General features: G+C 42.8%; 1 protein-coding gene across 12 annotated transcripts in view; it reads right to left on the bottom strand.

The window, feature by feature from the left end:
• Nucleotides 1-5,135: 5,135 nt before the first annotated feature.
• The window catches only part of BICD1 (BICD cargo adaptor 1), a 132,442-nt gene continuing 125,463 nt past the window's right edge, over nucleotides 5,136-12,114 (bottom strand). For 7 of the 12 annotated variants that reach the window (XM_081926853.1, XM_081926862.1, XM_081926865.1 and 4 more), the window contains one exon: nucleotides 5,136-11,032. In XM_081926853.1, the coding sequence (XP_081782979.1) occupies nucleotides 10,948-11,032 (85 nt within the window). In that variant the 3' untranslated portion in view covers nucleotides 5,136-10,947. The remainder of the gene's footprint in view (nucleotides 11,033-12,114) is intronic. The other 5 variants (XM_081926863.1, XM_081926856.1, XM_081926859.1 and 2 more) reach the window with 3 other exon arrangements.

The following is a 12,114-nucleotide window of genomic DNA, read 5'->3' on the forward strand; positions in this document are numbered from 1 at the left end:
CTCTGCATCCATTATGTTCATTTATCTAGAGTGCAGAAAGTATCTTCCACTGATATCTTTGTTGGTTCTAGATGGTTTGCTCACTGAAAACAAGCAGGTGTGCTCAGGTGTGAGAGGGATGGGGAATTTTTATTTCAAAGAAGTCCTCTTTACCAGGAAAGAAAGCAGAACTTTAAAGTTTACATGCATAGGACTAACACTGCAAAATAGAATCATATAGACAATAACACATTTTCACACTATTTTGATAGAAAAAAGTGTTCCACACAAGTTAGAAAAAGTAAGCACCTTAAATTAAAAACTTGCAATTGGCATAAGAAACTTCTTTCATCTTTCAGTGGGTGAGAGTTAAAACCACCTTAGAATTGTAAAAGTATACTTGCACAAAACTTCATCCCAAACATACAATGGCACCAATATCAGACAAAAACAAAACATGGAGCTCACTCCTCTTTTTCCATACCTAAAGTGGGGAGGACACAGAACATGATCGTAAACAAGTTTACTTAAGAATTCAGCCAAGTTTATACAAAGAGAGAGGGTGTGTTTGGGAACACTGTATCAGCAAGGGATTCTGCAGTAAAATGCAGCTGGTCCTTCAAAAAAAAAATATTGCAAGAGCTTGCTGGATCAGGCCAATGGTCTTGTCCACTCCAGCATCCTGTTCTCACAGTGGCTGACCAGATGTCTGTGGGAAGCCTGCAAGAGAGATATATTCCCTCCTGCAGTTTCCAACGACTATTACTCAGAAGCATTTCTGCCTCTGGCCAGGGACACCACACCTTACAACATATTGAAGTCTAAACTTTATGTTAATCTATGAGTGCATGTATATTTGCAATAGTACAATACCATCGTCGATTTTGCTGCGAGAGGGCTACCCCGCAGCAACTTCTGCAAGTTTGGCCGCAGGGTCTTCCCCGGTGTGTGGGGGGAGACAGCCCAGCTGCAGTTTTGCAGAGTACGGCTTTCCAACTCCTGCTGCACTTTACTTTTCCCTCGGCGCGACCTTAGACCCGAAGCTGCTGGGCGGAACGGGCCACGCCAGGACAGCCAATAAACCACAGGAAGGAAAGGAGAGGGAAGGGAAGGGAGGTCCCGGCTCAGAGCCCAAAGGTGAAGCCGGAATTGTACCTGCTGTTGGCGCCGCTTCCCTGGCAACGTCTCTCCTCTCCGGGTGGGAATGAGGCGAAGCGGCGGCGGCGGCGGCCTGGGAGAAGACCAAGGCGCTGCTGCTGAGGCTGGGGCTGGATTTCCTCCGGATGGCCACCCGCCTGAAGCCCATGCTCTCGGGTCCCTCCATCTTCCCCTCTCGCCGCCGGCTGCGCAAGTGAGGAAAGGGGGCAGAGGGAGACCAGACGCCAGGCAGCGGGCAGAGAGCCGCCCTTCCTCAGCCCCTGACAGGAATGGCCACGGCCATTTCCCACGCCCCCTACAGGTTCGGCTGAGGGAGGTCGGCGGCTGCTGCCACTTGCTCCTCCGGCTGCTCTGTGGGGCGCTTTGCAAAGCGGGAAGGGGCGTCGGGAGATAGGGAGGCGGAGAAAACCACCGCCTGCCTCTTTGCCCCGCCTGGTGTCGCAACTCTGCCCGAGCGCCAGACGCCGCCCGCGAGGAGGAGGAAAGAGAGGCGCGCAGAGATTTGCGGCCGCCTCGAAATTCCCGCTCAAATCTGGCCGGGCGCCAAAAGCGCGCGCCTGGCCGGCGTTGCCTTGCCTCCGCCGCAGGCGCGCGCACTCTCCGCTCTGAGCTCCTTCACCTGCCAGGTGAGAAGAGCCCGCCCTTCCTCCTCAGGCGGGGCAGCCGCGCGCTGCTGTTACGAAAGGTCTGCTCGAGTTGCAGCCCCGGAGAGCCTGTCGGCCGCGGGCGGATTTCACGCGGCCTTTTTAAGCGGGCTCATATGTCAGGGTTGTTGCAGCTCGACTCGGTTTACTCTGCGGTAGATCCCGGCTGAGCTCCGTTGGATTGACTTCCGCGAGTGCCTAGGAAGGGGGCGCCTACTTAATATGATGCCACTTGATTCCACTTGATATCATAGAATCGATAATATAGATGCCTAAGGGGCATCTAGTCCAACCCACTGCAGCGCAGGATTCTGGCCCACAGCCAACCACCTTACCTTCTGATTAACAGCCAGACATTGCACCGTGCTTCTCTGTCCTTTCGTTCCCATTTCGGCCCACTTTTTAGTCCAAGGAAATGGTGGAAATAATGAAGCCGTTTCCAATCTTCTGTTTATTATTATTCTTCAGGTTTTTGGTTCTTACACTGCAGTTTTTACTGCTGTCTGAAATACCTATTCCTCCACTGTCTAGGCCAGGGGTCAGCAACCCGCAGCTCCGGAGCCGCATGTGGCTCTTTTACACGTTTGCCACGGCTCCGGGGCGGATACTAGCGAGGTGAGGAGGCGCATTGTTTGCCCCGACACTCCCCACTGTTTTAAATGTCGCAATGGTTTTGCGGCTTCCAGTTGTTTTTTCTTCAGTCCAAGTGGCTCTTTTTGTCTTAAAGGTTGCAGACCCCTGGTCTAGGGAAATATGCATCTGAATAAGAGTTGCTGAGAACTGCAGGTGGGGACAGTTGCTGTTGCACTTTTTTGGCGGGAAGTTCCCTCATTCCAGCACCATTTCCCGCTACTATCCCGGACTGTTAGATATCCCGTAGACTGTCTGCAGGACAGGTGAGGCTGCTGAGCCCTTATTTTCAAATCCGAAAGTTGACAGCTATGCTGCTGATCCCTTATTTTCAAATCTGAAAGTTGACAGCTATGCTGCTGATCCCTTATTTTCAAATCTGAAAGTTGACAGCTATGCTCAAGTTCTCCCTGCAGGCATCTATTTGGCCACTGAGAGAACAAGATGCTGGACTAGATGGGCCTTTGGTCCTACCCAGAAGGTCTCTTCTGCTGTTTTTAATTGCTTATTCTATTCTTGTGACTGCCCTTGGCTCCCCCTTTGGGTATGAAGGGCTGGTTAGAAATGTGAAATAAATAATAGGTGGTTTCTATTTTTCTGGCCCATCTAGTCCAGCCTCCTGGTCTCACAATGGCCAACTGGGATATAAGCAGGTATTTAGCTCCAAAACAATTCCAGAAACTATTTGCAAAGCTGTGACCATCCTGCCTAGGTCTCTGTTGCAAAATTGGCTAGAAGACAACACTTTGAGTGCTGGTGTCAGGGTCACAGGACATGAACCACAGATTATAAGTATGTGCAACACCACCTGTCCCTGCCCAAAGTGAGGAAGCTACAGAGAAGTCAGGCACAGTAGATAACCAACAAAGGACCACAGCAGGTCAGCTGACACTCCCTCACCCCTGTTATAAAGACTGGGCAGGCTTCCTCAGGGTGATCTAAGCAATGAAGAGAACTGTTCTTACTGATTTCACCATCCTAGGGTTGGTAGCTGTTCAGAGAGTATGCCCTGCACTCTGTTCAGAGAGTATGCTCTGCACTCTGACAGGTGACATTTCAGAAGCCAGAATGGTGACTAAGCAGGATTTCCAGAGGGTTATGTTTCAGCGTTCTGCTGCTGCTTAGACCTCCTGTGCCTAGCAGAGCAGGACTGCAATTTAAGGAAAGTGCTTAATATGCATAATTTATACATATTTCACAAGTCAGATTGTTGTACGTTGGGGGGGGGAGCATTATACATAATTTTAGTTACCTTGATGCTGAATTTTGATTATTTGTTTTTTGAAAATGTTTTGAATAGGCAGCCCTTGCTTCCTGAGGCAAAGGACAAGATGTTACTTCCCATCTTCAATTTAAAGTACAGAAGCTGACTGGATTTTACTTGAACACTGGCAGCATGATAGTGTCTCCCAGTGCACCTGAGACTGCATGACAGGCCAGTGGCATGCATAGCTCTGATCCCCATCACAGGAATTATTGTGACCCCTGAATCTAGCAGTGAGTGGGGCACTGAGTTGGAGGCTGCAGGGGCACCTGTTGGTATCCCTTATTCAGCAGCCAGCTCCATGCCCTGAATCTGAATATAGGGATACCATTGCACCTGAGGCTGTTAGACAGAAGTTCCCAGATCACCAGGGCCTATAGCAGGGGTCAGCAACCTAAGGCCCATGGGCCAGAAGCGGCCCACAGAGGTCATGGCCCACAAGCCGCATTGCGTGCGGTGCTAAACTGGCATGGTGCAGGGACTCGCTTCCGCGGTGCCAAAAACCACGTCTGCGCATGTGCAGATGCCGAAAATTGCGGGGACACACACGATCCAGCCCACGGAGAGATCTTCACAGGACCAATCTGGCCCAGGCAAGATAAACCTTGCCGACCCCTAGCCTATAGGGCCAGACCCTCAGGGCACCTTCTGAGCCTGAAGAGCTGAAGGTCTTCCACTGCACATCATCAGTCCATGGGTTCAGGCAGCTATGGAACAGAGTAGGAGTGCCTATTTTCAGGCCAGGGTTTTTGTCCTTTAATATGCTTAAGTTATCTCAAGGAGATGGATCTATACTCCAGTAACCTCCCAGCTGGATTACTGTCAGGCATTGTACATGAGGCTGCCCTTGAATACAACTTAGAAACTCCAATTATTGAAGAATTTATCTGCCACAATTCAACTACAACAGCCAGGTTTATTCATATTACACACAAAAATCGCTATGTATTCATTTCCAGAGCGATTTCAAGGTGCTGGTACTTACCTTAAAATATCTAAATGGCTTGGGATCCAGATGTCAGAAGGAGTGCCTCTTCCCTGTGGTCTTATGTCAAGGTCATCTTCCGAAAGCCTTCCAAGTGCTTTTTCACTGGTAGTGTCCTGGCACCACCAATAAAGAGGTGTGGCTTTTGCCTACTTTACAAATTTCAGGCACCAAATCAATTCTTTTTTTTAAAAAAAAAACAGGCATTCTAAGATGCATACAATAATTCAGTGTGCTGTGTAGTTTTATTGCCTGAAACTTTTAATAACTGTCACACAAGAGAGAAATCTAAAAAGGGTTTGCTGCTCTCTCACCAGGGTGAGGCAAAATTTGATATCCTGGATAATTCTGCCATCTGATGATTTTGCAGACAGAGTCCTGTTTCCTTCCTTTCGTCAGAGAATCGGAGGTGTGGGCACACACAGACCACAGCAACACACAGTGACATACTAAAGAATACAGATACAGCACAAAGTTCAAGGAACGAAAAATGGCCAGTTTATTTACTGGGATAGTTATGCATTACACCATAATTTTAATCGGAACATAATGATATAAGAATCAGTATATTAGCTTCTAATTTAGTTTCTTCAGTTCTGGAGCGTCTTATTTTCCCAACCATTCAACCTGCATGATAATACCACACATGTACAAGCACATGATTCCCTCACGAAGCAATGTATCTAGGATTGTCTACAGTTTCAAGACTGGGATGGGAGAGAGTTTGACATGGCAATAATTCAAAGCCTTCAAAACAAGTTGTTTTGGAATCCAGAATTGGTCAATATTCTTGTCTTAAAATCAGAATTGCAACACAATAAAAGTTTCTGACATTCAACCTTTAAGTCAATTAGCACATCTATTGGTATCCTCCACCATCTAGAAATACTCCATTCAACCTCAAAAAGGCTTTACAACAGAATTTCAATTTAGTTTAGGAACAGCCGACTTTTACAGCAGTATACAAATTGTATTTTAATGCAAACCGCACCATTATTTAAAACCATTTGGAATACAGTATAACACAGTATGTCCTTTCGTGTTGTTAATTAGATAAGGATATTCATGCAAAGGGGAACATTCATAGATTACAAAATCACAAAACATCAGGATTTTAAGGTTCTCTCTCTTTACTTATAAAGGATTGATTTAATCAACCCGTTAACAGTCAAACCACAGGGTTTGAAGCACTAGGTCTATAACTAGTGAGGTGTACTTAGGTCTATTCAAAGATATGGTGCACAAAGCCATACCCCTGAAGAAATAAGTTTTCAAAGCTAGATCACTCTTCTTTCTCTCCCCACCCCCCACCCTCCAGAGCTGGTTAGCAAGATTGTTCACCTAACATTTGTACCAAACACTTCTGACAAATCTCCAAAATAGATATAATAATAAAGTCAAAGTTGCAATAAAAACAAAATCTGTTTATGCTGCAAAAAATCAAAACAATCAGTGCATAATAATAATAATGAGCAGCACATGTACCTTCATATCAAGACACTAATTGAAACACAAGGCCCCCATCCCTCCAGAGTCTGACAGCAAATTATCTCCACTCGCAGCAACATATTTTTTCCTTTGTGTCTTGTCAATTTATCACTTTGTTACCTTCAGATTTAATAGAGGGGATTATCAAGAGCTCTGCAGGAGAGAGATTAAAATGCAATGAGGATTTAAGCCGTGCGTCTCTTGATGAAGGTTATATTGGACGTGCATTTCCAATATGCAGTAAGCGGGAAAGACTATCTCATGAAATAAGAATTATTCAGCTTCATCATCAGGGTTATGGGAAAGGGTACATGAAATCACATCATGCAAGCTTTTAAATATATTGCATATTTAGATGCATTTCTGCCTTAAGGCTGAATGCAATTAATTGCTTTTCTTTTTTTTTCTTTTATGCAGAATATGAACCAAAAAAATAAATAAATATATGGAATAAAAAATCTGAATACTATATGTCCCTTTTAGGTATAGAAATGAACAACTGAAAGAAACCTTGAAGGAAGAAAAAAGGCTATTTTTAAAGCAAGAAATAAATAAGGAAATGGCTGTGCTTCTAATGTACCTGGATTCTAAAGTACCTTAGTACCTGGAATTTTGAAATAAAGGACGCCTTTCTAAACAAAGGAAATAACATAATTTAAAGTCAAATAGTCACCAGATGAAAAGAACCAACCAAGAAAGGGATCATTTGTAACCTCGTTAAATTAGATATCAGGTTGAACCCTTTCTGGCTTCAGTAGTACAGGATTACTCAATAGTTATTTTTTGTCCCACTCCTCTGCCATAGTTAAGTTTAAGGTCCAATGTTACTAATACCAGTAATATCCAGGTAAGCAAGTTTTGTTAGCAAAGTGTTGACTTGTTTTGAAACCACTCCACTCGTAGACTTGTAGGTTTTCGCGACTAAACCTTACCCTTTGGGTTATATATAGCTTTGAGGGGGCCTTCTGAGAACTATTGGTAGGTATTCTACCATTTTTGCACTCAGATCTTGAGTTTCTAGTAATTAATCTTGACATAATTATGACCCAGCCATTGCTGCAGGCATAATGCAGCAGCTTTCTACTTCCAGAAACGTGTGGTGCATACTAACCTGCACTGCACACAGAGAGGAATATGCAGGTCTGTATATTTGCCTTCCATGAATGAAGGTCAGCACTGGATATTTTCATGTCCAGATAAACCAGGGTACATGTATGGAGGTGGGTGCAAATCCACAGCAAACCCCCCACCTCTCATTTGCATCTGCAGAGTGTGGGTGCACAGGTGCATTCTCATCTTCTGATATAAATAGGAAGGTGTAACCTCATCGCTTTGCGGGGTACTCATGACCATCTCTGCATTGGAGCTCTATTATCTTTGCATTCAATTTTTAATTCTTTCCCTAAAACTCTCCAAATATAATTATTTGATACGACCCAAAATTATAATTTTCGGTACTTTGAATGCTCTGGAAATAAACATTTCAAAAGAATAAACTCCCTACCCCCAGCTGCAATATAAGAAAGAAAAACTGAAATTCTCAACACATTTACTTGGAAGTATGTTCCCTGGAGTTCAGTGGAACTTAGGTCAGAGCAAATGTGCTTAGGGCAGAAGCTTAATAGTGCAGTCCTATGCATTTTTTACTTTCAAGTCTCTGTTCAGTAGGGTTTATTCCCTGCTAAGTATGCATAGGATTGCAGCCATTAATGTACTTCATTGGAATAATTTTAATAAGAATATCTTTGTAGTTCTAAACGATGTTTGGTAAGAATAAGAGGCAGTTGCAGTAGTGCTGCTTAAGCAGCAACGCTCATGTTTTCATATCTGAACAAGCCCTAGTATTCTGAGGGGTACATTGGCTAGCTGAAACATATCCTTAATAAAAAAAAATTAGATATAAAGAGCATGCTCCAACCAATTTTAAGCATTTTTAAGACATATTGATTTCAGTGAATGAGATTTAAGCATGTCCTTAGCTATCTCTTTCTGTCTGAAATCATCATGCATAATTTAGAGTAGATCATACCCAATTTAAAAACAAAACAAACTCCACGTAAGGGCTCATTTCAGTGTTTGCCAAAATTATGCCAACAAGGTTGCCACCTCTACCCCTCAACGAGATTCCCGTGTCAGTAGACTAGTAGGTACTTAGTTTAATCACAGACCCCTGTGCAATAGCTTTAAGAAGGTTAGCTGTGTTAAGTCCATGTTGCAGCAAAACAACAGAAAGTCGCATAGAACCTTAAAGGCGAGCACGTTCATTGTGGTGCAACATTTGGTGTAAGCCTTCACCAAAATAAATGTGTTTGTCTCTTAAGTTGTCACAAGGCTCGTTTCCCTTCACCCCACTTATTAGGTTTTTAGACTTTATTTGATGAAAGAACCCCATCTAAGGCTAGAGGTGGCAGCCCTAGATGCTGTTTACATAAAAGAATTGAAGACATTCACTTGTTACATAAGAATATGAGGATAAGATACAGCATTAAAATGTTAAACATATCACAAGATAAGGAACATGGAAACAAAAAGGATAAAAAAGCACTGTTAGGTTTCTAACAGCAGACTTACATACGAGTTTGACTATCAGTCACAAGCCATTTAATTAAGTCCCCACAGTACCACATATTTGCCCTTAAGGATCAAAATATGTTGCTTTCATGTGGCTTGTAGATTCCACTGCTAAATTACTTTTTACCTCTGACTCTGAATCTCTAATCCATTACAAAAGCTCAGCTGTTCTGTTGTGATTCTATTACAGGAATTGCTGTTTAGGACTATTCTGTTTTTTAGCACCTTGGTTACTGGTTTTGTAATGTTAGGCACAATGATTGGCCATCTAGACTATCCTTGGCTTAAAGTCCTCCCTTTATTTTTCTTTTTGGTAATAAATGTATCATTTTCTTTCTCTCAAATTCAGATGGCTTAGGCCAAATTATCCCAGCTGCCTTTGATTTATGTCAAGGCTGCTGCATGGTTCAGGACATCTTCACATTTATGCCTTGTGGATCATATGAACACTGCACGAGTAGGAAAGACAAAGAGACGTGAATCTGCCCAGGCCTTATTTAAAATGTATTAAGGCTACCTGTTTGAGAGCAAGAATTCTGCTAATTAGCAAGGATGGGTAGAATTGTATCTGGGGAATGCAACAGACGGATAAAAGTGATGACTCTAAGACTAGTCAGCAGTCTGACTTGCTGCCAGGCAATGTGCAAAATAAATCTGAATATTCTTGGTTTTCTTCTATACTCACTGCTCCTCAAAACATTTGTTAAAGGAGAGATTCTTAGAGTGGGAACGCTGTGCAGTGCAGGAACAGAATCTGCTTCCTGTGTGTCACCTGAGTATTTGTCATCAAACTGACAATGAGATAGATCTTTATAGTAGCTGGGGGTTTTGGCAAGGAAAAAAAATGCACTAGAGCAATAATTTAAAACAATTATCTTCAGTCCAAGACATCAATCCCACCTGCACAGCTAAATTCACCACCCAGTGCAGCTGGAAATGTACTATTTTTTGTTACATTTGGTTACCTCTTCTCTTTTCCTTGACTTTATTTTGCCAAGGGAAGGCTTTAACCTGGTTAACACTGAACTTGGGAGCAGCAAGTGAAGAACATCCTGAACATTTCAGTTATAATATAACACAGCATGTTTACTTCAAGTTCATTTCCTTTTCCTTTTTTTTTTTTTGTCCAGATACCAAACAGAAAAATGAGCAGCACCAAGTCATCAGCTTATCTGAAATGCAAAAAAGGAGCGAGGGAAGTCCCTAAAACAAAACAAGCACCTCCCCAAAACACAAAAGTTAACCACAAGGAAAGAATTATTAAATGCACTGTTCACTAAAACCCATTTTCGGCTTAATCTGATCCTAGTGAAATATTAAAACAACAACCAGCAGCTAATATCATATTAGTTATAAAATAAGTGCGTAAACAATACCAGTGCAGCAGAAAAGTACAAGTCAATGGGCACAATACAGGAAAAGTTAGACCTGCCTGAATTCTGTTGGTGTTGGTGGGTTTCATGTGCTTCACCGTGTGCCTATTTATTTCAACGGGATTTAGGTACATCCAGCTTTTTCTGCAATGCCCCCAAAGTTCACATTCCAATTCAACACACTTTCAACATTTTTTGTGCAATTAAGAAAAAGAGAACACCAGGCCACACACTTTGGCCAAGTGAACAATCCTCAGTTACAAAACAAAAACCCTAACTGGGGGGAATCATTCCCTAGGTAAACTATTTCTGCGTCACTTAAAAAAACAAAAACAACCCAGAAGGAAAACATTCACACGGCATGGACTGTATTTCTAATAAACTCATGGTGCAAATATGATAAAATGAAAACAAAGATATTTAACACCCTTTAATCCACATAAAGAAAAACTAGAGTTGTGGCTGTGGCTCAACTGTCAAAATCAGGTTTGTAACACATTTTCTTTGTTTTGTTTCAGTAATTTTAACTTCCCAGCATATTAGCAGTACAAGCCAAATGGCTGGGACAAACATATTTTGACATCCAAACTGTAGCCGTGATTATCTGGATGTAACCAGAGGAACCTTAAATGATCTTCTTGAACAGTTCGGGCACTGTACTTTGTGCTCTTCCATACATCCTCAGTTGTTTCAAGACCATAGATATGTGTCCGGACTCATCAATGCAGCAAAAAGGCAGCAATGCCTAATGGTTCCTTCGGCGCAAACTGTACCTTTGCTGTGAGAACCCCGACTCAGTTTCTTTGTGGGGGCTTCCCTGCCCCCCGACTCTTAGGTTGCATATGAAGATTAGGCTTAAGGAGGAGGCTTAGGTAGACAGCTGATGGGAGCACACTGAGAGCTGGAATGTGGCTGTTCTTCTGGAAGAGCTACATCAGGACTGAAAATAAAAAAGGGGGGAAATGATTAATATATCACCAAGTCTCTGTGCACTCTTGCTATGCCGATTATCATCAGCATCATCATCTGTTACCAGCAGGTGCCAGGTGGGTTACAACAATTTAAAATTCAACATTAAAAGCAGTTAAGATAAATTGCAGCCACAGGATGGATCCTGAAAACACATTATCTTAAGTTTTAAAAGTCTGAGTATTACTATTATTATTTATTACATTTATATACCACTCTTCATGCAAGGCTCACAGGATAGCTTACAATATAAAAACACAAAAATACATAACGTAGTACCAAACAAAAACAATAACTGCCCCCCCCCCCCAGTTTAAAAGGCCATAGTTTACTTAGCCAAAGGCCTGGAAGAAAAATAATATTTTTGTCCTGGCACCTAACGGTTTGTAATGCAAGGTGCCAGGCAAGCCTCCCTGGGGAGAGTATTTTACAAACAGGAAGCCTTCCCAACTGAAACTGCTCCAACGTAACAGAACTAGACAGGGCTCTGGACACCTCTAAACAGGTGATGTTAATGTCCCAGTAGGTACAAGCAATTTTATCCTCTAAATGCTTTACAAACAAGTCACAGCAAGTTACTGTTCATTCTGTCACCTCTTTGGGGCCAGAATGTAAAAGACCCCATGACCTTTAAAGCCCTAAACGGCCTTGGTCCAGTATACCTGAAGGAGCGTCTCCATCTCCATCGTTCTGCCCGGACACTGAGGTCCAGCACCAAAGGCCTTCTGGCGGTTCCCTCGCTGCGAGAAGCTAAGTTACAGGGAACCAGGCAAAGGGCCTTCTTGGTAGTGGCGCCCGCCCCGTGGAACACCCTCCCACTAGATGTCAAAGAGAAAAATAACTACCAAATGTTTAGAAGACATCTAAAGGCAGCCCTGTTTAGGGCAGCTGTTAATGTTTAATAGGTTATTGTATTTTAGTGTTTTGTTGGAAGCCACCCAGAGTGGCTGGGGGGACCCAGCCAGATGGGCAGGGTATAAATAAATAATAATAATAATAATAATTATTATTATTATTATTATTATTATTATTATTATTATTATTATTATTACC

Source organism: Podarcis melisellensis (assembly GCF_964234715.1).
Source record: "Podarcis melisellensis genome assembly, chromosome: 10".
NCBI classification, from domain to species: domain Eukaryota; kingdom Metazoa; phylum Chordata; class Lepidosauria; order Squamata; family Lacertidae; genus Podarcis; species Podarcis melisellensis.